The sequence below is a fragment of the Anopheles coustani genome, chromosome 3, assembly GCF_943734705.1.
Source record: "Anopheles coustani chromosome 3, idAnoCousDA_361_x.2, whole genome shotgun sequence".
In the NCBI taxonomy this organism is placed as follows: Eukaryota; Metazoa; Arthropoda; class Insecta; order Diptera; family Culicidae; genus Anopheles; species Anopheles coustani.
The window spans coordinates 59,320,660-59,347,020 of record NC_071288.1 but is presented as its reverse complement, the minus strand read 5'-3'; the positions used below and the strand labels follow the sequence as shown (position 1 = coordinate 59,347,020).

General features: G+C 39.3%; 1 protein-coding gene across 1 annotated transcript; it reads left to right on the top strand.

Moving 5' to 3' along the window:
- The first annotated feature begins 12,605 nt into the window (after window positions 1-12,605).
- LOC131259439 (protein Fe65 homolog) lies at window positions 12,606-26,098 on the top strand. The gene is made up of 13 exons (XM_058260939.1): window positions 12,606-12,750; window positions 16,540-16,771; window positions 16,878-17,212; window positions 17,338-17,644; window positions 18,005-18,194; window positions 18,274-18,401; window positions 18,992-18,997; window positions 19,199-19,297; window positions 19,481-19,611; window positions 19,699-19,898; window positions 20,415-20,597; window positions 20,681-20,848; window positions 20,958-26,098. Exons 1-12 carry the CDS (start codon window positions 12,606-12,608, stop codon window positions 20,825-20,827), a joined length of 2,103 nt encoding a protein of 700 aa, XP_058116922.1. The 3' UTR covers window positions 20,828-20,848; window positions 20,958-26,098.
- The last annotated feature ends 263 nt before the right edge of the window (window positions 26,099-26,361 follow it).

Genomic DNA, 26,361 nt, shown 5'->3' with positions numbered 1-26,361 from the left:
TTGCGCCCCAATGTGCTACATATTTCCACATACTCTCCTACCTCTGTCGCGCTTGGCTTGCGCGATTGTTCTGCCGAAACTGAGCTACTTTTGAAACGGGACGTCGCGCTGCAGTGTGGACCCCGAGATACAGCTACTTTCAAAAATGAAGGTTCACCGTAAATTAATCCCTTCACAGTTCAGGCAAGTTGAGAAAATGGCTCAAAAAATTATCACACTGTTTTTTTGCGTTTTTGTATAGTTTTTGATCTAGATACGAAGAAAAAATTATATTTTCCGAAAATTTTTGGGAATTTTTTGATTAAAGGATGGTCTGTTTGCATATGCATTATTTGCTATTGTGATCAGCAAAAAACTACTGATCATAAGCAAAAATTTTTTTTTGTTGAATTTTGAGGTAGTAATGCATGATATTTGTTTGGCTACGTATTTTATGCACCCTGAGTGAGTTTGGCGCTTCTACATTTGAAATTCAATGAGAAAACAAACTTAAACAGGCAACGACGATATTTTGGCCCTCCGTAGGAGGTATATATTTCTCCGTCATCTCCTACTTGTTGAAGAGCAGTTTGTTTACGTTTCGGCACCCGAAAAAACTTTGGTAAAAATATAAATTAAAACGGAGTTTCATAACTGAATTACTTTTGTGAAAGCTAGAAATAAGTAGTACAACGAAAAATCCGATGTTTCGTGGAGAATATTGCTCATTTTGTTCGAGGTTGTGTTTCGGTTTGTTAACGTTTTGTCCAGCTGTCGGCTTGTTTTCGTTTCGAATTGACATTTGACAAGAGCTAGCGCGACGTCGCGTTTTTCGCTGTTTCTACACTAGCGCGATTTGTGCGACATTTTTTTTGTTTGGAGTTCGGCCGCCTGTCAGGCGACGTCGCGTTTTGTGACGGGACGTCGCGCTGTAGTGTGGACCCCGAGTTAAGCAACTAAATGCTCGGGGTCCACATTGCAGCGCGACGTCCCGTTTCAAAAGTTGCCCAGTTTCGGCAGAACAATCGTGCAAGCCAAGCGCGACAGAGGTAGGGAAGCATGTGGAAATATGTATCACATTGGGGCGCAAACTCGGCTAAAATTTTTTGTTGAATTTTGAGGTAGTAATGCATGATATTTGTTTAGCTACGTATTTTATGCACCCTGAGTGAGTTTGGCGCTTCTACATTTGAAATTCAATGAGAAAACAAACTTAAACAAACAACGACGATATTTTGGCCCGCCGCAGGAAGTATATATTTCCACATCATCTCCTACTTGTTGAAGAGCAGTTTGTTTACGTTTCGGCACCCGAAAAAACTTTGGTAAAAATATAAATTAAAACGGAGTTTCATAACTGAATTACTTTTGTGAAAGCTAGAAATAAGTAGTACAACGAAAAATCCGATGTTTCGTGAAGAATACTGCTCGTTTTGTTCGCGTTTGTGATTCGGTTTGTTTACGTTTCGTCCAGCTGTCGGTTTGTTTACGTTTCGAATTGACATTTGACAAGAGCTAGCGCGACGTCGCGTTTTTCGCTGTTTCTACACTAGCGCGATTTGTGCGACATTTTTTTTGTATAGAGTTCGGCCGCCTGTCAGACGATGTCGCGTTTCGTGACGGGACGTCGCGCTGTAGTGTGGACCCCGAGTTAGGAGTTCGGCCGCCTGTCAGGCGACGTTGCGTTTCGTGATGGGACGTCGCGTTTCGTGACGGGACGTCGCCCTGTAGTGTGAACCCCGAGTAGGGCTCGTGTTCGCAATCAAAAATAAAACCTTGAATTCTTATCAACCGAGTGATAATTAATAGGCTACATTTCCCTTAATGCAAATTTTATTTTTATTAACCCCTTCACAGTAACGATGATTTTAGTGATTTTTTGTGATTTAGATCAATATTGTATTAAATGTTGTTCAATTTCCTCGATTAGTATCGCCTAAATGAGTACAAACATGTAATGACGTGTTTTTGAAGCCGGTGTACATAGAATTAACGTTGCACAACGAAGATAGAAACAAAACAGGCAACAAAAACTGCTCGAGCCAGGCTCGGGCAAAACTGTGAAGGGGTTAAAGTATTACTATTTATTAGAATAGAGGTGAACGTCGATTATCCGGAGTGTCGGGACCGGTAGGTCCCGGGAAAATCGAATTCCACGGATAATCGAACATATATTAAAATACGTCTAAAATACCTGGTTTGAGTCTTGGCTAGTTCACTTTTGACCAGTTCCAGTTAGTTGAATAATCATAAAAAATGTTTAAATTATTTTTTTATTTAATTTTTATTGCTAATTTCGATCCGACAAATTGCAAGACACCTGGATAATCCGCCCCCCGACTGTAATTTCAAATATCCTAGTTCCCTTCTTCGGAACTCTTTCGCTATTCTCATCACTATGTCAAGTGTTGCGGCTTTATGCTGAAAAAACATTGAACCAAATTTTGGCCGATTGTAAAATACGACTTTTTATTATCGTTCGCTAAAGCCCGTCCATATCTAAATGATTATGTCGATATATAAGATTTATGTGAAACCAAGAAGATTTAATTTTTTTTGTCGTTTCTTCTTCCAAACGGGGGGAATAATCATACATTCGTATATAGGAGAAAGTGGGGCATGATGCCCCTGTGGGTTAAGATGCACCGACTTATTTTATTAGCTGAATTCTTCTTTTTGGCGTAACGACCTCTTGGTCATGCCTGCCCGTTAAGGGCTTATGAGACTTGTTTCCCTGTTGTACGTGGATAGTCAGTCCTCTCGTACAGGGGGGAAGAAGATCCGGTCTCGGTTGGGATTCGAACCCACGCCGTCGAGGTGGTCAGCCCTGGCGCTCATGGGCCGATTTTCTAACCGGCGCTACCGCTCGGCTGTCGCGGACCCCCAAGATGGGGGTTATTGCGTATCATTTGCTTGTAATGGTCAGTTTGAATAGGTTTTTATTTAACGCTATTTAATTTAATTTAATACTGCAACATATTGTAGTACAGTAAATGTTGCTTCATTAAAAAGCTTTTTTATGTTATTTGTAGACGACACTCAATGAAAATGAGTTTCAAAAAGAATAGTTAAGTATAAGTGAAATCAATAAGAAACAAATTTTTTTTTCTATTTCTTTCAGGAATGAACATTATTTCGTTGCCAATTCTCAGTTTTTGACGAATGCCTGGTAGATGGTAAGTGGAATTCACGTATTCATATGGTTACTTTTTCATTGCGTTACGCGGTTTGAACTCTCCGGTAGAAAACCTAAAAAAGTGCTTTTACAAAAACTTCGTTATATTTCAACTATCGAGAGTCGTAAAAGGTGGTCCAATGGGCTTTGGCACAATGTTTACCTAACGTTTGGAAGGTAAAATGGAGGGGATAAAAAATGAAAAATTCATTGCTTTGACCACATCTCAAAGCTACGGAGCAGTGAAAAAACGAAAAGACCTTATGCCATTGCATACAATGTGTCACTAGTGAGAAAGGCGAAAAATCAACGGCCAACTGATGAAGTGGTGGTATAAAGTGGGTTATTTGAACGAGCACAACTTGGAAATAATACAAAACATCACCGAAGGACATGGGTTTACCCTTTACAACGCTTCTCGAAACCTAGCGTTCCTGGTCGTGGGTCGTCTCATATAAACATCAATGAGTCAGAGCAATAAACCTCCATGTACACAAGAACATCGTAATCCTCGGAGTCGTTACGAAGTACAAATATTTTTATTGCTACCCGGTTTGCTGCTTCATGTTCGCTTCACGTTCACTTTACCACGAAGCAACCAGTCTGGGAATTCACGATTTCGACTATCCACGTAGAACAAGCACTACGGTGGTTTGCTTTGGATGAAAAACAATATATTTTAGCTAACTAAAACTACGCTTCTCTTAAACAGCAAACTTGCAAACCAGGATGGCGAACATCTACATCGAATGAGTTTTAATTTACGTCTCTTGGCATCGACAGACGTGAGAATTTAAAAAACTCAAATTGTGAAGAAAAGCAAATATTATAGAAGTTTCTATACGAAACCTATTAGAAACCAATATATAAACAAGAAACCGATATATAAAAAAGAAATGTATGCTTAGGTAAGGACATTCTGTCCCATGGCATGAAGAAAAACAAAACCATACAAGATAGGAGTTATTGCGATTTCTCATGGAATTCGATGGGAATAATTAATACTTTTTATACATCTTTACATCTTTACATCTATAGCTGAGCATAGAAGCACTTTAAGTGGGAAAATGCTACTACTTTCACAAAATGTACGAATATCTAAACATTTAATGTCAGCCACATTTTTTTAAAATATTGATATTTTTATTTATAAGTTAATATTTTCTAAAAAGTCCAACGATTTGAATTATTTGATGCTGGTACATGACCAAATTTGCTCCCAGATCCGAGCTGACGAAGATAAGTCCCAGCATTCTCAACACGTTGAAATGCATCATAAAAACTGCAGTAATATTTAAAACAAATTCTTTAGGGAGCTAAGTCTTTGCTTGGCTTTCGAAAATCGTCGATTTAATAAATCAGTACTAGTGTTGAACCGGACTTATTGCTTACGGGAAACTGCGCGTGATGGCGCGATAGGAAAATGATCACCTACGTACAATAACCAGAACAGTATCGGTGTCCAGTTGGTTCCAAAGTATTTCCACCTGGTAACGAAATTTATCGAATTGTACTTTGATTGAACAAATTGTGACCACCAAAGAGCGTTTAGACGTTTTCTCCAGAATCACAAAATTTTGAATTAACAAATGCAGAACAGGTATCAAAATATTAGAGGAATCAAAATCACAAGAAACGTATAAACAAACGTAAATGCCGTCAATTGTTGTTTAAAGTTGGTAAACCATGTACTCAAAAGATCTGTCTTCTATTTTTGACTTAACAAGTGATTTAACATCCTTTGGACAGGTGTTCATATTTTACCTCGATAACAACGTGGGTTTTTGCAATACGAGACGTCAGGAACTATTGCTTTTAAGTCAATATCAAAACTTTCACAAATTTAGATCATAGAAAAGCAGATTTTGTTGTGTGAGAGTATTAAGTAGACCTTACCATGTACCGTCTAATTCAGACCGTTCCTTATGCACTGTCGTAACTAAACTGTTTGAACTCAAAACCAATCGAGATCTTTATTGAGCTATACTTCTGTTGAGTATCAGTTCTGGACAGTGGCTGTATTTATGGTTTTTTGAGAAGGTACTTTTTTAGACCAACAAGAAAGTATAAAATGTTTCGTGAATGCAAGTTTTTAGGCAAGGAATGCCGTATTCAAACATGCACGAATTGAGTCGAACAAGGCACGTGGTGAAGAATGCCCTTAGCTGCGCCAAAACAAGGGGGCAACATTACGATGGCATAGGTACTGTTAAATGTGTATATTTAAGTATTCAAACCAGTCTTTCCCAAAAATGATGAAGAAAAGCCTTGATCCTTTGCGAAAAAGCTCCTAACGCAGGTTGCCATTGCAGAAACTATCAAAATAGCACAAAACTAACGCCATTACTTCGTTGGGCTATATTTCTGCTCTCGCCAAGTTCCTGCAGGAACAATAACTGACTTACAAAATTGCTTGCAAAATCTCAATGCTTGAGATGGCACGGTTTCATAGCCCTGTGACCGGGCCGTTTTACCTAGTGTTATAAATAAATTTTATCAAAAAAGATTGTACTAAGGAAGTGTGCTAAAACGCTTGGCAGTCAACGTATTAATACTTTACGTTTCCGTCTTTATACTTGATCAAATGATGATGGGTTTTGTATCAGTTAAAAATCTGTTTAAATTCGCTAATTGTAGAAACAATATGTTTACTAGCGCTCATACATGTAAAATGGTCAACTATTTAGTCATAGAAATAAAGCTGTCTTTCAACTCTAGTCACTATCAACTACTGTAGTGTGCTAAAAAACATTGGAAATTACAAACACATGTTGTTAAATTACAAACACATGTTGTTATCACTCAGCGGCGTTTTTATCGCAACAGAGACGGGTAATGGATCGATTCCAGACTTAAGGACGCCAAAGGAAATCTACAATTCGCCCTAACACCATCTCCTAACTGGCAGTGGCGACCTCCCCACGTCCTCTTAGGCAGTTGCAGCAAGGACTTTGTCCTTCTTTTTTGCTTCTCTCTTAGTCTATCGCTTTTAGCTGCTAGGTCTCTCTCTCTCACCACGTTCTGAGCATTACGTTCAAGGTCATCACCTATTGGAGCTGAATGCCGTCCACATCGATCGAATATATTAGCGCGTGGGTGAAGGTGACTGGTCGAATGGAAATGAGTGAAACTGACGGCCATGGAACTGTTACAAACGGACTTAGCGCGATAGAGCAATAGTATTACATTATTTCAAATAAAATGCCACATTAACTCAGACTCAGGCGGTTCCTACATGTATTAAATTGGCAATAGTAGTATGCGTTAAGTTTGTTCGATAGACCGAGTGGCGTGTCAAATGACTTGCATTTATATAAAATAATAAAAAATGAATGGTTGTGAAACATACATTCTTCATCAACTTCTCATAGCGGATCATGATGAAATATTGTTTTGTTTAAAATAATTGCTTATTCTGCAATGTTATAGCTTTCTTCCATTCATTGGGCCACTTCCTAGCCATACAAAGAGTAGTATCAATAGTATTCGGGTTAATATTCTATTGTGCTTAGCAAATATGATACCAGTAATTATCTAGTTGATTCCGTTATCCTCAAATTTGTTTTAGCGTAAGCTGTGTTATTCGTTATCGAAATTACTTTTTATTTTACAATTTGATTTCAACAAAAAAGGTTAACCCTCAGATTAAAAGATGCTATGAAAATATACGAAGGAACGAGAATCTGTATAAATTCGATACGATACGTTTCGGTTTTTGTTTACTTTCTGTATATGGTTTTAGCAAAAACGAGGAGCAACCCAGTGTTAACTGATAATCTTTTTCTTCTGCTCATAGTTGAGCACGTCGTGCTCACATGGCCTGGTCAACTGATAATACCTGACAGTAACGATCATAATTAAGGAAATTAAATACAATGTCAGTAAAACTGATGAGCACAAAACGGTATCCACAAAGTACAACATGCTAAAGAATACTTACAGTTTCTTGAACTGTCGAAATTTTGTTGGTATAATCAGTTGCATATGCAGAGAAACCGTATCTTATGTTATGCGCGATGGCCAGCGAACTGGCTGGATACCTGCCAATTTATGATGAAGTCCATTGCTTCACACGACTGATTCATGTTCATCCTAGACAAATGTGTTTTATTGGCGCTGGTTCAATATCGCAGGACAGTTTTGGATCTTCGCGTATCGTAATAACGTCCAATTTTCAAACCAGTATTTTTCATCCTGTCAGTTGCAGAGCTCGACACTTATGAAACATCTATTAAACGGATCAACACCGTTCGATAGAACACGGCAAATTTGGTTCGAATCACATTAAGAATCGATTTCCGGTCATTTTACGGGTCGTTCATATGTTGTACTGATCCGTGAAATGAAGGTTCCAGTTTATTTGAGCTGGAACAGTACTATTGTAAAGTTCTTGATTTGACGGAATTGCTTCAGTTTTATTTGAAATATTTGATATTTTATTGTGTAAGCATTAATTGAACTCTATGGCATAGATGATTTTTTTTAATTACGATTTAAAGTTATTTGCCGAAGACGAACGCCAAAGATGGCATTTGTCAAGTAAAAATCAAATTCATCGAAGGTTTTTTAGAGAAATACATTGTCCTGAACATAATTTAGGGTTTGAAGAGATATTCTTGGGAAATTGCTACCTTCAATAAAATAATAATTTTCGTGTTCCTATTCAGTATTGGTAAATATCTGTTGACAGAGCAAATATTGGTTATCTTCTATGTTTATTCCATGAACTAATACAGATCCCCAGGCTTGCTTGAACGCAAACTAACAAATTTCGTCTCCATGGCTGAGTATCACACGGCTCTGATGGTATTAAACGGGAGCTATCTAGCTCTCCAAAACATGAGAATGGACGAAATGGAAAATATTTTTATTCAGTGATGTTTATGGTGATGAAAAAACTTCAAAATTGATATTGTCAAAAGTTGCTCGTCTGCAGATAGCAAAGAAGCCAGCTTACCTTTGTGGACGTAGGTTTTTCGATTGACTGAAAATGTATGTAATAAAAAGGTGGAACAAATTCCGGTGTTTCCTTAGCAATACACTGAAAATCAACACGGCCAAACCAATCTTCCGGTCACGTTTTTTGCAAGCCTATAGCTTTTGCTGCCCTTTGGATTAGCCATGCCGCCAAATGATGGTTGATACTGTCGGTATTAGCACGTGTCTTTTTATGTGTCTAGGACAAACAAACAAAGCGTGGAATTTGGAGGCATGTAGCATAGTTAAGCTATAACATGGTTGATAATAATTTTGAATGATTTTCACATTACATTGTGACATATGTTCAAGCATCTGTTCGATTCCTTTAATGTCAGCGGATGAGAAATCGAAAATTATTAAATTGCATTGAAAGTTAATCTAACGACGTGAGGAGAGTTTTGAGGGAAAGTTTGTTTATGCTAGCAGTTCTCCTCATGATTGTTGAAAAATCCCAATGACATAATAGCAGGCAATTCATGCATGTGTCATGCAAACTGTTGAGTCATTTGTAATCTTGCTAGGCATGCATCCACGTCTTACCTCGGAAAACATGGTCACTAATTCAAGGGTAATAATGAATACGTGGGGTCCGCGACAGCCGAGCGGTAGCGCCGGTTAGAAAATCGGCCCATGAGCGCCGGGGCTCACCACCTCGACGGCGTGGGTTCGAATCCCAACCGAGACCGGACCCTCCCCTGTACGAGAGGACTGACTATCCACGTACAACAGGGAAACAAGTCTCGTAAGCCCTTAACGGGCAGGCATGACCAAGAGGTCGTTACGCCAAGGAGGAGGAGGAGGAGGAGAATGAATACGTGTTAGCCAAGGATTCCGGTAGCTTTGTTTTCCCGCAAAAGGATTTTAGTAAGACTAGTGAGGCGAAACAATATGTCATAAGCAGATTTGAAAATAATTTAAAAAAACGACTAAACAAAATACCCCAAATAAAACTATAACTACAAGGGAATAGGGGGTTTAATCATGGAAATACATAAAAATGATACCCAAGTGCATTACTGTTAGGGGAGAGAAAAATAACTTGCTGCAAAAGTGGAACGCGAGTATTCTGCAACTTGTAATAGTTTATCATTTTTCGGACGAACTTTTCCCGAACGTGCTCTTGATGCACATCCGACCGATCCCTTCTCTGTCCTTCTAAACGGTACTCTCCGAAAAATCCGTTACGTACCTATACCGTGCAAGTTGAAAACGTGGAGCCATAAATCATACCCTAGAGAAAACAAGTAATGCTATAGCTACTCTAACGCAGCCGCCATGCCGACGACGAATTGCTTCTGCAAGCTGTGCATACACGAGAGTATACTGAAAGCCAAAGGTGCTTGTTTGTTTGTGAGAAAAATCACCAACACCCTCGACATAGACCGTTGAAAATCCATCCACAAAGCAGCACGAACCGGAACTGAGAAGGGAAAAATAATAGAACTCTTTTGCGAAAAACTGAACATGCAACGAGAAGCTTTCCCTGTGGAGAGCTTTCGCGAACTGCCGGAGAGTAATGTGGAATTGGCCAAACAAAGAGCGACGCGAAAAGGACATTAGTCGCATCGTTCTGGTCGTTGAGATTAGGTCAGGATTTTCAGGGCGTAGCAGGCGTCTGTCTGTGCACTGTGAACCATGGAGTATTTTTAATGCTTAGTCAGTGGACCCTCCCGGTCGTGTAGTGAGTGTTGTACAAGGCTTCTTAAACCTTCGTTAACCACCACACGTTCCGAAAGCTTCGTCTACATACTCATTGGAAAATAAAAAGAACAAAAATTAAAAGTCAGGCGACCATTTATTCCACGGCATGAAACGGAACCCAAGTTTCGACTTCGTTCGCAACTTTTGGAGCTTCTTTGGGCGAAGTGGCGCTGCGCACAGTTTTGGCAAGAAGGATGCAATCGTTGTACTCCAGACGCCGGTCTGTCTGGACCCCGGTGAGTCATCGCCGGAAGTAGCTGCCACCGCTGAACGATAGGGTCCAGACAGTCCATTGGCTTTCTTGCTTGAACCAGAACCATTCTTTGCAGTTTCACTCTGGACTCATTTCCGAAACATCCGTTCGCCAAGGAAGGTAGCCTTGTTTAGTAGTGATTTTTGTATGTTTTTGTGGGTGAAACAATAAAATACCCTTTGTGGAATATAATAGATTTAATTTTACTATGAGATCACGCAGTTCATGGAAGCCATTTAACCGTGAGTGGAATCAGTGATTTTGGTTTGTTGATTACCAAGTTACGGAAGCCATAAAACTTGCGGATTAATGATATGTTTGTCGCTAAAAAGTCACAAAATCGAACATGTAGTTTTTCTAGGTATGTATGTGTGTATGTGTGTGCATAATGTACAGTTACTTGTATTATTAGAGTAGCAAGTAAATCGAAAATATTAGGTTAGTAGCATTGAACTTTTCGATGCTCGAGTGAGTTGTTGATGTGATATCAGTGCAAAGTGCGACGGAATAAACGACAAAGTGGCGTACTTCGGGCAGCGCTTACAGTATCGAACTGCATTATTGTCGTTGTGTTTGCTCATAAACACAATCAATAGTGTCCTGATCGATGCTTTGATTCGACTCAATCTGCTAACAACCGGACTGATTCTAACGATGAAGATTGGAACAGATACCATGGTCATGATGGGACTGAAAGGAGCGAACATTATTATAGGTTAGTTTTGGTGTTGCATAAAAGAAATATTTTGCAGAACGGTTTCTTCTTAGTATTTAAGTAAAATCGATTATATGAACGACATACGTTAGCCATGTAATTCGCAAACGTATCTTTGCATTCAACTTGCAGTTAGAGTAAATTACTGTATTTAGTCGTGCGTGAAATGCTCTAGTGAAAACCACCTCTGTACCTTCTACACAATTTATTGCTGCTTCCTGCTAAACATGACAAACCACTTTTGGCAAAATATTCCGAATAATCTCTGTTTCAGATTCGTTTGGTCGTACTTAGTACTGTGTACTCAAACAAATTAAGTAACAAAATATCGTACCGATGTATAAAATGCAGCTTTGTTATGTCATGATATAAACAAGGGAATACGGTACTTTGGTACGTATTTATTATCAAAGGTCCGTTTCGGTTCCGAGGCACAAAGCCATAATTGTTTGCTCAGGCTTAGAATGATAATGCATAGCCCAATTTTTACTTATGAGTATAACATAAACATATACATTTGTTATGTATATTAAAATATCAACACATGGAATACATTGTCATATCGACTGTTTTTGTCGGAATCGTTGCGATCGTTTCAATAAACGACCAACAATGATTATCTGTTCGAGAACAATTTTACGCTCTGTATAGCTAAATACGAATAATTTAATGAGCATAGAATAAATCATATAAATAAAAATTTGTATAAGATCAAAAGAGCTTCCTTTAGGCAAGTTTAATTTAACAAATGTAATTTATAGGAAAACACTCTAAATCTGGTGCATCTTTTAAGTGAGTATTTCCTAAATTTCTTGCATCCTAAACGAACATTGAGAGAATTTTCTTCAAGGAATTCGTTAAGCTTCACTATTCACTAAACACGTGCTGTGCTATCTTTAGGTAGACGACCAACGTGGAGAACGAGAAGACAAATGTAAGCATGCACCTGACTCAATGTTCTCACGTGCATAACCAGTGGAAAAAATGCTTTGTTTGGACTATGCTATATGAAGTGAAGATAGAAAGGAAAAGTAGAAGAAGCCAAAGTATAGCAGTATTTTTATATTTCCTTTTTGCATTTAAAATAAAGGGTATTGTGTTTCTAGACAAAGAAAATAATTCAATTCTTGCACGTCCCATTGGACAAAGGGTCATGCAGTGAATAGCTCCTCTTCGGCAAATGTGGTAACAAAACTCATTTTTTATTTTGTGTTCCATAGTTTGGTCTTGTTGTACAAATCGGTCTTGGTGCAAAATATATTTTTTTTAAATAGAAGAAATCTGATGTTGATAAGAACATTAGAAAAGCTTGTAATAACTTTCTATAACTATAAGTCTAATAAGCTATATAACTTTCAAATATATCAGCAACCAATACTGTCATAGTAGTGACAAATTTGTTCATAACAGTCGATCCGTGTAAAATATTAAAATGAACAAACTGAATATAGAATGTAAATAATTACTACATTTATTTACATTCTTTATTCAGTTGGCAGCTGCAAAATAATTAAAATTATTGTGTTGTAACAAATTTCAAAAAAAAATATCTACATAAAAAATCCAAAAGTCAGAACTTCAGTTATTTTTACCATACGAAATTTTACGAAAAAAGAGTTTTTGGTTAACAAATGGTAAGGGGTAATACTAGGCTGTGCCGATTTTATTATTCCTAAAAGTTTTGCCACTTTCAATATGATGATTTCATCAATTTCTTAATTTTCTAATCGAACATATTATCTAATAAGTCCGTTTTATCTTTTTCTCTCGTTACAGGTAAGACGCTGCTTGCTTGTATTTGAATGTTGTCAGGTGATATTTTGATTCGTCAACCATTGAGTGTGGCCTTGCTGCCGCCACCCTCATTAATAGAGTTTTGCAAAATTATGGCGGCAATTGCAACGCTAGCCAATCAGCAAAATATCGACGATGATGATATTTTCCTAGGTAAATGAATGATGTTGAAGATAGAACCCGTTGTGCACTACTTGTTTGCTGTAAGCTGTTTTATGTTTCCTCGCTGTGCCGTCTCTTACTCACTACTGTTTGTTATTCCTAATTATTCGTTTTGTTTTTAGTAAGGCTTGTCGTGAGTCATCAATTACATCTTTGGTATTACTGTGTGTACAAAAATTCTATGAGAACGGTTACGCACCTTACGTAAGCAATGTGTTTATTTGTGTAGTTGAACATTCCCTATGGTCGCTAAGTTAAACGCACCTGTTGATATTGAATATACTTTTATTTTAGTTTATTGTGGAAGCGACAAGTTTTGCTGTTTTTATTGATAGGAAAATTTTACTCATGATCATTTTCTGCATTTGTTAAGAAAAGTTTCGATAAAGAATGTATGTTTTCAATTCCAATTGAATACATCCACTAATTTTTAATGTACAATTTACTGAAATATCGGTAATCGTGTAAAGGTCTAGCATATTATTATATACAGTTGATACCGAGATTAAACCTGTTATATTCCAGCAAACATGATCGCTACAGCTAATGATACAAAGAGCCGTAGTTATCGAAGCGATTGTTTTCGTCTCCCACTATGTGGCCGAGTAAAATCGATTAATTTTGATTGCTTCAGGTCTAATCACTTCTCTAAATGATGCTCTAACGATGTTCTACCGAAAAGAGAGTGAAATAAAAGTAGAGGAAATTAAGTTTCGCCCGTGTTACATCGAGTGCTAGGAATAGATTCTGTGTCCCGTGGAGGACGTAATTGCCGAGGAGGAATTTTCGGACCGCCCATCTTGATGGTCGTTGATGTCCGGAGGGACGAAACTGTTAAAGCTGAAAATCAACATTGGCCGCGCTCTAACAGCAGTGACCAAGGGTGTTTACATCGGCAAGATTCGCACAGCATTCGCCAGCCATGGGCAAGTGTTACCACAGAACCATACGGTCGTGACGTAAAGGCACATATTCTCGGGCACTCCTGCATCTGATGTCGGAGTGCTGGTAAACTGGTGGATTATTAGATTAGAGCAGAATTAGTTTTATGGTGTTTATTTTGGGATCATGAAAACGCTTTTATTGCGTTTTAATTTATTTAGGCGTCCAGGGGGAGGTGAATGTCCTGTGGGCTCCTGTACCAAACACTTTACTCAGTATTCTCTGGTTTAACTTATACAACAAACCGTCCGATAAATTTAATTACGGTAACTATTAAGCATAGCATTATCAAGGAATTGAACGCACCGGCTAACGAGTGTTTTTGCCAAGAGCTGGTAACCTTGACCAGGATTTACTTCTTTATCACTTTGTTTGAGAATATGTATGGATACGTGTGGGTTTGTACATATGTTACACAAGCTCTAAATGATTAGTGTAAATGAAAGTCAGTAAATGAAAAGTTATGCTACCGAAAAGCGGTAGCTACTTTGCAATGTTTTGAATACTTACTATTGTTTATGCTATCTGTCGTATGTGTAGGTCTTCTGTGGAAAAGGAAAATTATGGATTAAATGTCGACTTTGAACTCAAATGGTCCATTAATATTCAAAACCTTGAAGATATGCACGACCACAGGATTCAACCAAACTGGAGAATTTGCGAAGCTAAAGGCGTGAAAATTTAAAGCGCACATCGACGAAACACCTCAACCGATTGATGGTGCCTGATCCATAAAAATACCACGTTTCTTCGTGTTGGCACCATATTTACACCATTTTCTCGAGAAATCGCAACAACTTAAAATTCATACCACTTGCCAAACCCACCTTGGTTGGGGTTTCCAAGTGAGTAAAACCGACTCCCTTCCGATCCCCCTCGTCCTGGAAAAAAATTGACATCCTGGCCGTTTCGGAACGTACGCTTATCGCAACAGTTAGCTACCTTTCGTTGCCGTTCCGAATGCCAGCCAGACATCCAACATACGAGCACGAACAGTAAGACGAGCTGAACTCCGCTTTTATGATTCAGATTTCATTACACGTGCGTCACTTTTATGACGGTTGAAGCCTGTCGCCGATCTGCGACGGTGTTGGTTAGTTTTTCCGTTTTCCACATTACCGTATGTCTGTTCCTAAGGCGGTTTAATGTTTTCCGTAGTATTAGGGGTTTTAGCAAAAAGGCGAATGAAAAAAATAAATAAATAAACGCAACGTGTACGGACAAACCACTGAAGCTAAATGGTAACCGACTGTTCGTGTCGCTTATGACGGGAAAACAACCTCTTCATAACTGTCGACCTTTCCCAATTGGTAGAAGGTGACGTCTGCGCTGAGCTTTTCCAAACGCCAAAAAGGTAACCGGGTGGAAAAGTGAACCGATTATCCACGCTACGGTCTGCGTTGCTCGAAGTGGAAAGGTAAAGAAAAAAACGAACTTCCAAAGCCATTGTGCGGAAACGTTTATAACTAGGAAAAAAAATCACAAGCTGCCCGTAACGTTTCAGCTCCAACTTCATCGATCCAATACCAACAATTCATATCACACATCTGTAAAGTGGTCGATAATGTCGAAGAGGTGCAGAGAATAACAACTTATTGCAAATATGCACGTCTGGTTAGAATCATATTGTAATACACCCTATGTGCATTTGATATCTCACCATCAAATAATTTAAGGTCACATGGTCAATGTTCGCCTGTTTTATGATCCCCGAATGATCAGGAGAGGTTAATTTATCCACTTATTTAATAACCTCTTTAAATTTGTACATGTTTAAATTAATTTTTATAATTTTTAAACGGTTCCTAATGTATGGGTCAAAAGGATGAACAAATATTCATCCGATTTAAAAATATTTAAAAAACAACAACGTGTTAGGTTTTGTTATGTAACGTTAACTTTTTATAGCGTATAACGAACCGTGCTCCTCCATCCGTTAAAAATGATGCTTGCGATCACCCGAGAGCCGAATACAAAACACCGCTATTTGAGCTATTGCGAATTACCTTAGTTGCCTCAATAAGCATAGATTGGGGAAAGAAAAACAAATCATAGGTGATATTTAAAAAAAGTATGATTCTTGTTCATAGTAACTAAATATTGCTCGATGTCGTTCGATCGTGTTATATATGTTTGTTATATTTGATGTTTGGGAGGTCCGCGACAGCCGAGCGGTAGCGCCGGTTAGAAAATCGCCCCATGAGCGCCGGGGCTCACCACCTCGACGGCGTGGGTTCGAATCCCAACCGAGACCGGACCCTCCCCTGTACGAGAGGACTGACTATCCACGTACAACAGGGAAACAAGTCTCGTAAGCCCTTAACGGGTGGGTAGGCATGACCAAGAGGTCGTTAAGCCAAGAAGATGAAGAGAAGATATTTGATGTTTAAATTCGGACCTCACTAACTATTATTCCTCACTGGAATACACAATTATTACACAGAAGAGATATTTTATAAATATATAAACCTTTTTCAATGCATACAATTTTGTTTGATGTTGTGATGCCCAGTGATTGTGAGAATTATTTATGGAAAAACTGTATCAAAAGCTACGAACGAAGTGAAGCTTCTACAGAAAGTGTTTTATCAAATGTATCCATCGTTTGTGAACGACAAATTATTGCGTCCTGAGTTGCATAACATCATTTATTTATTTATTGGTGGATGCTTGTCAAAACTATGGCGAATTTTGCAGCTTCTATTAGCTTTATGCAAGCTTGTAATATAGTTGTATGTCTAAAACAAATCCTTCGTGTATCTCTTTTTTTTAAATTGATTCATTTATCAGTATATCGCTCGTCGACGCTTAAAAACCAAACACTGCATTTCGTTTCAGAAAATGGTCTGTTAAGCTACGAAAATCCCAACTATCATATGGACCCCCAACGGTTGGAGCGAAATTCTCATCTGTACGAAGAGATCATCTCGGAGTTACAACAGCAGGGCACCCTCCGGCCGATTGCCGGTGTCCAGAATGGCTCGCAAATGATCGGCAATAATCGTAAGGGTTACGGGGTGTTCGACCTCGGCACGATGGGCGTCGAGTTGAAAGGAGGCTCCGACGGAAGGTACGTACCGCCTCCGGAAGATGTCTAGCGGATGCCGGAGCAACGAAAAAGCCTCCTTGCGAGATTAAATCTTTTGCATGCTTTTGAACCTTGCTTATTTTTCTAGCTCTACGAAGGAAAAGAAAACGCTTCTCGGCGACACGTCGCCGAATGAGTCGAAAACGCAGAAGGATCAGGAGCCGGAAAATGGTGAAAAAACTCAGGAAATTCAGCACATACCTGGTACGCTGAACTCCGACGACCTATACGCGTTGCCGAACAAGCGGAAGCAGGCGGAGGTTGGGGAGGTTCCACCGGAAGAAGACGATGCGGATGACGAGGACCCTGACCGGCAGGGCGAAACCGATGAACGAGATGAAAAGGGAAAGCGAGAGGATATTGAAGCCATTGAAGATAAGGACAAAACGAAAGATTTACCACCGGGTTGGGAGAAACATGAAGGTAGGAACGATAGAAAAAAACTCATTTTAAAAGCCATCACCTAGCATAACCAGACAAACGGCTGAAGAGTGTAATATTTTGTTTATATTAACTCTGTGTGTGTATATATGTTTATGTACCCTCAGATAACGGAGGGCCATACTACTGGCATATCAAGTCGGGTACCATACAACGCGAGCCGCCACTTTGGCCGAAGGACGCAAACAGCCGGGAGCTTAAGACGCCCAGCATTCCGATACCGAGAAGCATACAGAATTCCTCCTTCACACAAGCCTTGAACAATCTGTACGGAACAAAGGATGGCAGTGGCACTAGTGGCAACAGTAAATCCGCTCTCTACGACAGCATGACGTCGTCGGTTACGAGAAGCAGCACCAGCTCTGCACTGGATCAGGAAGACGAGCGACGCCGACGAGAAGATGTTGCATTGAAGTGAGTATCGACTATCAGCATATGGATAAGAGCACATAACAAAAACGTAATTACTAACAATAAATATGGTTAAAACATTGCATTATAATAAGCAAAAACCGTCTATTGAAAAAAACAAGCCAAACTTTAAACATTTTTATCAAGCTGTAACATATTTGGCAAAAATAGGCTCTCTTTGCAATGACTTGGAATAGTTTTTCTTGAAATATTAATAACACGCTTACAAAAAAAGGGAATAGTTTGTAGGGTTTTTCTTTGCAACATGATACGATAAGATCGAATTCCACAATAAAAATCGTAAAGATAAAACTGTAAAGAAAATAATAATTTTTCATACCATATCCTACCTCGCGCTTTTAGGCGACGTAGTTTTCCCCTTAAATCCGACACAGATCGACCCATTCGGTTTGCAGTGCGATCGCTCGGGTGGGTCGAAATTGCCGAGGAAGACCTTACGCCGGAGCGTTCCTCGAAGGCGGTCAATAAGTGCATCGTCGATCTGTCGCTCGGGCGCAACGATATGCTTGACGTCGTCGGCCGTTGGGGTGATGTATGTAGTCAAATTATCGATTGTCGTCAAGCCAACAGAAAGAGCTACATAAAACCGTTACTTTTACATTCTTCCACAGGGCAAAGATTTGTTCATGGACTTGGACGAAGGCGCTCTCAAACTGATAGATCCGGAAAATTTGACAATACTGAACTCGCAGCCGATCCACACGATACGTGTCTGGGGTGTCGGACGTGATAATGGCCGGTAAGTGCAGCATTGTTGACAAGTACCGATAGAGTCACCATGCCATTGAAAAGTACGTACAGCAGGCCATTAACCACACAGCTGTGTAAATTGTGCCGGAATCGACGTTTGATCATCGCAATCTTTTATTTTCGCCATCAGAAGACTCGCATTATTTTAGCGTAATTTGCTGCAGTAAAACAAATCGCTTTTAAACGATCTTTGCCCTATATGCCATGCTGTGGTTTTTTTTCTTATGTGTTTCATATACACGGCGGGTAGTATGTGGGACAGGAACTGTGCTCTACCCGTTTATCCTTGACACATTCGATTTTCCTTGATGTTGATTTCTTATATCTTTCTTTCTCTCTTTTTCTCTATCTCTTTTTATCGATTCTCTCTTTTTCTACACGTGTATCTGTTTTATTATTCGTTTGTTTTTCCCCCCCACAATCTTCAACAACCGATATATTGATGGCAATGATGGCGACGACAATAATGATGGTGTTGACCCTTCCTCCCTGCAACGTATTAAATGATAAACCAAACACCCACACAAATCCAAACATGTACGACCTGCGAACGATACGCACGTTTTGTCCGTTTCGCAGCGAAAGGTAAATCAAGTGCTGGAGCGTTAGGATGCTATAGTTGTGCAATACTAGCTAGTGCCCTGAGGGTCCTTTCCATCCAGCAGGAAGTGGTCCCTAGAACTCGTAACAGATTATCGATGCTTTAACAGTAGCGTACAGTATTTTTCAACCAAACCGTTAATACATATGTCGTTTTCTTTCCCTTTTTTGTGTGCGCCTTTGCAGAGATTTTGCTTATGTGGCCCGTGATCGTCTTACCAGAATACACATGTGCCACGTGTTTCGCTGTGAAACTGCCGCGAGAACAATTGCAAATACGCTAAGGTGAGTTTGCTGGGTGTGTTAACCTCAAGTAGAGAAACGAACGAAAAACCAGTAGAGCCAACCAGTGGAAAGTGAATGATTTTCATTTGTTTCATTCACATTTTTGTTCGATTTACGTTTCACTGAGTGTAGTGAATTGTGTGTGCACCGCTCACGTGTCGTATCTTTTCCATTGCCTTGCAGAGATATTTGCAAACGAATAATGATCGAACGTTCCCTCCAACTTGATGCTAATGGATCCAACCTGAGCAGCACCAGGTGTGCCATACGTCCTACGGATCTGCCGACTGAGAACCGCCGATGGATTCGCCATCGTAAGAGAATGCGACACTCAAAAAACCTCGCCCCACCATGCAGCATGTTTAATGTGGCAAAACCAAACCTTCTCTCTTGCATCCTAGCACAATCCTTTCCAACACCGATGGAAGAACCGAAGAAAGTATTACGGGCACAGTACGTGGGCAGTGCGGAAGTGAGTCTGCCAACTGGCATTGAGGTACTAAATGATGCCATTGACAAGCTGACCAGCAGCACACCATCGGACAGCTGGGACTTAGTGAATGTGGCGGTGGCTCCGAGTATGATAAGTGTCAATACTTCGGTAGGTACTATAAATTTTATGAAGTGATAACATGTGCGACGTAAATAAAAAAACAATAAAATAAATAAATAAATACCGTTGGCACTTGAATTTAGGGGAACTTTAATTTTCTATAGCTATATATTGTTTATAGCTATCTTACGGATATTTTATATTAAAAAAGGAAATGAACATTAAAAAGAGAAATCTATTGGAAAAAAATGTTTCTGATACAGCATTAATTCCATATATCTCGACTTTTCGAATCATTTAGATTCAACTATTTTTGCAAATCACTGAGAGAATCTTAAAAAAATAAATAAATCAAAACACGCAGAAAATTAAATCACATCAAACTTTACAAAAAGAAACAAGAAGCGTGATTTTTATAATCCAGATTCAAAAGAAGTACAGTTTACAAAACAAGGCCCCATCGCACTCCCATCGGTTTGGTTGTAGTACATTTGGTTTTAAGGCTAACATGCGAAAAATCATTATCAAAAATGTTTCTCTTCTTTCTATGCATAATATCTACAGGATGCCGAAGGACGGTTACTGTGCGAGTGTCGTGTGCGATACTTGAGTTTCCTGGGCATTGGTAAGAATGTACAGCAGTGTGCGTTCATCATGCACACGGCGCAGGATAAATTCGTGGCACACGTGTTCTACTGCGAGCCAACCAGTGGTCCACTGTGCAAGACGATAGAGGCAGCCTGTAAGGTAAGGGCACTGTTGATACCCGATACTATCGCGATGTAATGTGACAGTGTGCGAATGTAAAACTGTTCTGTTCTATGTTCCAGCTGCGATACCAAAAATGCTTGGATGCTCACCCGGATGGCAGCGGGCGCTACTCTGCTGACTCGCAAACACCCGGCAAAGGAATTGGAGCGACGTTAAAAAACTTGATGAGCTCGTTCTCGCTAAAAAAGGATAAGGCCAGCTCCTGAGAACGAGCCAGATCTCTGCAGGTAAGATTGTTGCTAAAGTTGTTGTATTATAGCATCAATAACGTATCCCTTATCCGCTATTGCCAGCATTAACAAGTCGCTTACGAACATCATTTGCTTCTTTGCGCAGGAAATCTGGCCACTTCCTCCAGAGAGGGAAGTAATTCCGCATCGACACCTACAGTCGCCGCTGATCAGCAAAAGAATCTTTGAACATCCCAACAGCCCGTAGCATTCGATGCTGCCAGTCGCCTGGCAGAAGATCAACCTAGCGAAATACAACGGCAACCAGCACCGAAAGATACCGACGGGCAAACATTTGGGAAAGACACTGGTCAAAGATGGTCAGGATCCGGTGGCGGAGGAGGAGGTCGATGCCAAGCAAGCATCCACCACAGATGCAGTGGAAGATAGCTCTACGGCACTCCTACTCGATTGCGTCATTGAAGAATCCCTCTGAGGCTGCTAGTATACATGTGTAAGATTCATAGAATGGTAAACTAGAAAAGAAAAAAAAGAAAAATTACTTAATCTTGCAGTAATTTTAACAAAAAAAGAAGAAAACCAACAACCAGAAATCCGGAGAAAAGCATCATTATAACACACTCTATACCAAAATGCGATCGCTATGACGCGTGCTTACAGCAAGTAATACTCGATATTGCTACATTTTGCCTCAAATATAACGATAAAGTTTAGGAAACGATAACATGTGCACAACGGCAGGGTATGTGTGTGTGTATGTGTGTGTATGGGCAAACGTGTGCAAGCTACTAGCTATTAGCGAAAGGGTCGAACTACTTTGTGCGTAAGCTCTTTCGCGTCAAACCTGGCCACGTTATTCAGGCGGTAGGAAGAACTCCCTAACGTTGACTGCTGTGCGGTCATGTTTCGGATTTAATCATTCTCGATTCGTAACGCCGCTTGCGCTTGCGTGGTGTGCTTGGAGAGCTGACGTCCCGCAATAATTCTATTGGCTTGGTGATTACACTTTGCAATTTGGCATAACAAAGCCGAGATGAAGATCGCAGGATCGATTGTGAACATATGCCAGCCAGCCAACGACGATAATGATCGAAAAAAATTGCGGCAGAATTGACAATGGGTCAGCGGTTACAAATCGGCTGGCGTGAGTAATGGACATAGAACATACAATTTCGGAATAATATTTATATTCTTGGACCATTTTGTTGGTGGTCACATTCGGTTTTTTCGACAGTTTCACACATACCACATGGTTTAGTAATCTGCACAATGGAGCAGACGACATTTTTAATTCTGGAACCTAAAGTCTTACGTTACCAAAACTTATAAGTAGCTAGCCTTCAGCATTTCTCACACTAGACAATGTTTAGTTCATTCCAAATGTAGCAAAGAAATTCATGAACATTAAGCAAGTGTTTAGCATAACCAAACTGCCGTTCGATGCATACTTATTCCCGCGCCCTGTGTATATACCGTTTATATACACATATATATTTTTGTACCGTAGCAGTAAAAGAAATCACGAGAATTGGAAACGAGAAGGCTTAGAAGTCTTATAGACGGTGATGGAAGAAAAAAAAATCAGGAGGACTACACAATCTCACCTTTTCAAAGAAGGCGCATATTTGTAGGCTGTAGGATAAATATTTAAGAACTATTTAATGACCCCTAGCATAACGCAAACATGTAAAACAATCGACGGAAAAGAGTAAAGAAGAAGAAACTAACGCTTGTGTAACGCCTTTCGCCTTGCGTGTACGTAAACTGTTCCGTTTTGACCCTCTTGTAGGAAGCGTGATAGCTACACACCACACTGGGTGTGCTTGTGTTTGCAAAGTGAAAATCGAGAGTAGATAAAGGAGAATATATTATTTTTGCTACCCATAGATTGCGTTTGCTTTAGGAGATAGTAGACCTACCAGAGAAAATTTGCTTAGGAAGGAAACTCGATACGATTAAAGAATGAATTGTAGCAAAGGCTAGGCTAAATGTATTTAAAACGAAAGAGACCAACGCGGTTCCAAATGCAACATAACAACCAAAAGTTTGCTAAGAGAGTGTAAACGTTATCGTAGATGATTTTAAATGCTGTCCACCATATTCCATCCCCAAATACTCTACTATCCGCGTGCCGTCATGGCACAGGGTGGCATTGTTTCGTAGGCCCAAATATAAGATTTATCCATCTACGTTGACACATGCTAGATTCTGTTTTGATTGTATCCACAAACCCTGAGACCACGGGTGGTGGATTTCGCAAATGAATGCTGGATTTTTCATGTCATTATTATCGTGTGTGAAAGTACACTTGCCACAGTCAATTGCACTCTCAAACGCGTGTAGGAGAAGCTGATAAAACATAAATTGGTACGAGAATCAGAATCTTTTCCACAGCTTTCAGTGAGCAGTACCTACAAACATATCCCGCCATTACCAGTGATCCTCAGAGCATTAGAAGCTTAGTTGACGCGTAGGAACGATGAGATGTTTACTTTATTCCTCCACATGGGTAGATCGACAAAAGAAGAAAACAAAGTACTGAATGACTATTTTAAGCCACTGTTTGTGTCACGATAGCAGGACCGCCCCCTGATTCATAACAAAATCCTACTACTGCATGGACCAATTGTGCTATATTCGATATACAAAGCAAAATACAACAAAAGTCACATACACATACACATAAAAACCGTACACAGCAACATAAATCAGGAATTTCAATGGAACAGCATGGATGCGACAAACTATGCCAGGCGAGCATACTGAACCGAACAGATGCTTATTCTTGCCATTTCGGGCTATATTTTTTTAGTTCAAGCTTTTTGATTGACGTAGGACGGCAGGAACTGTTCCCTAATCAAGCGATTGAGAAGTAATTTCACCGTTCGTCATGGCATAGCAGGCCGCTTCAGTTGCTTTCCCGTGCAACCAAAGATGTCGTTGTAATGTAGTAGCTTAACTGGAGATTAGACGAAAGATGAATACAATTATTGCAACCCTGGACGACTTGAATTAAAAATGAAATAAGAGAAAAACTACTAGACAAAACTCGCAAGAAACAATCGTGTAATGCACAATGAAGTGGAAAAAATACAGATGGTATTTTCGTCTAGTTGTGTCTGCTCATATGTTGTCTAATAGTGATAATTTGTCAGGAGTCTTAAGCATTTTACCTTAGTTCTATTTTTTATTATTTGCTATACACACTTGAAAAAAAAATCTTGTTTTCATCTAAAGGTTGTTTTTCAATAACGACTTTATTCTTAAAGTATAGGCCTATTATTAGTTTACGCATTGAAGGTTGTGTAATTGTGTAGAAAAAAATGTAGGAAAAAATTGTCGGAAAAAATGTATAATTATGATTTTATTTATTTATTTATTTTCAGAAGGGACGGCCTGGCCGCACTGCTTTAAATTATGATTTTATAATAATTTTTAAAAGAATTAAATATGGGTTTACATTTCGAGTTCTTCGAGTAACGCAACCAGAACCATAAAATCAGAATAAAGAAGCTTTCGCCCATAAACAAAACTCTCCCCACAATACAGTGGTTACAATGTATATCAACCTCAACGAGTGTAATCCAACAAAGTACAGTTATGTAACTACAGTTCAACCCGAAATACTATAATGGTAAAACCTATCAACTCGTAACGCATTCAACAAACTGATTCTAGCGTTTTTACCAGTTGATCATCAAACATGCTAAGCAGCTGCATATAGCAAATGAATTAAAAAATCCAAGAAAATCCGTTTACATAGACTAGTGCGAAAAGGTACACAATTGTGCGAAATTTGAGAATAAATTCTAGTGGACCGGTAAACAGCAATTTTGCAAGAAACAGGTAACACTTCTATTCTGGTTGAACTGAAATCATCACCGATGATAACCAGTACTATGAGAGATTTCAAGGAGCTTTCGCTGTGAGCGCAACAAATTAACGTACGTGAATACATTGGCCGCAAACAGTGGCGTGAGTGGCTAACAACGTGCTAATGTAAAAGAAATTGCTTGGAACGTAGAAACGGAGAGCTGCTGCAAGGGTATGAAATTGAAAATCGAAATAAACAAGGACGAACTTACAAGGGTTAAGAAAAAATCTTTAAGTTGTTGCAATCCTATCTACAGTACATTTTTGCGAGAAAAATTAAGAATAAAAACAACGGATCAAACCTATGAACACAAATATAACCAAATGGAAAATAGCAATAAAAGCAACAGCAAAAGATATATGCAAGCTACCCCTCTGAACAAGCCAGCTGATGCATGCAAGAACGTAGATGTAAAACCTAAGTAACATCGACATGGTCCTACATACAGCCACACACACATACACTCACATTATTACATGAACATACAGACGACACCGAACACCAACAACACGGCCGCAAACACATTAAACGAATAACTACAAAAAGATAGCTTGTTGCTTTTTCGCACTCGAGGCACAATTTAAAGAACGTAAAAAAGAGTTTAAACGATAAGAGAAAGCTTGTATGGGATGGTAAGCAATCAATTGGTGATGCTCATAGTTGAAAATGCAAAGGGATACACAAGAAAAACTATCTTGAGCCGGTGCGGTTTTGTTCTATCCAGAATGGGTCACTAGGATGCGCTTTCGGGTACGCGTTCCGTGCTCTAAACAGGCGTTCCTTTAACGTCCTTCGACGTATTTCGTTTTCAAATCATTTACAATGGTGCATAAGCTACCAAAATGATGCTCCCTTCGATGGGGGTTTAGTTGGGTTATTGAAGCGTGCGATTCAGGGCATCGGTTGTTTCGGTTCGACGAACAAAGTGCACATCAAGGCACGCACGTTTCGTTGATGAACTTGAACTTGGGAAATAACGTGTCCGCCCTTCACAGGGTCTGCAGTCACGCATTCACGTTCACATTTGGCTTGCATCAGTTCCTTGAAGTGGTAGGAACTGATATAGAAACAGAAAAAAAAATCATATTCAATGCATATTTCAAGAAATGCTAATTGGTTACAAATCCGTATTTTATCCTTCAATGCTACCCAACCAACAATACAGTTGAACAAAACATCATCATAGCAGCAAATCCTATTCACTGAACGCTGAAACTCGGAAGGCAAGTTAATTATGCGTTACTGCAAAAATATAGGTCAGCTGCATGCAGACTAGAACAGTTGAAAGGAAAGAGCACATCGACGACAAGAGAGGATATCGAAGGCAAAATCACTTTGAACAGAACAAACAATGACTGCATCGCTTTTGATTATTATGTAAAATTGTATAAAAATATATATATGAAAAAACAACAGTGTATTACAACTATTTATTTTCATTTCTGCAAATTGCGAATCTTTACATATTCTATTCTTTTACGAAAAAAAATTTTAGGATATATTTTCTATGGTAGTTTTTGTTTTGTAATGTTTTACAAAACAGTCGTCAGTCATTACTTAAGCTACCCTTTATGCTTAAGCTTTATGTATGCTTTCGCCACCAATATAACCTCAACCATCTGGGTAGACAACTCCCAGTTAACAGTGAGAGTTGCTCGGTAACAGGCCCAAACCT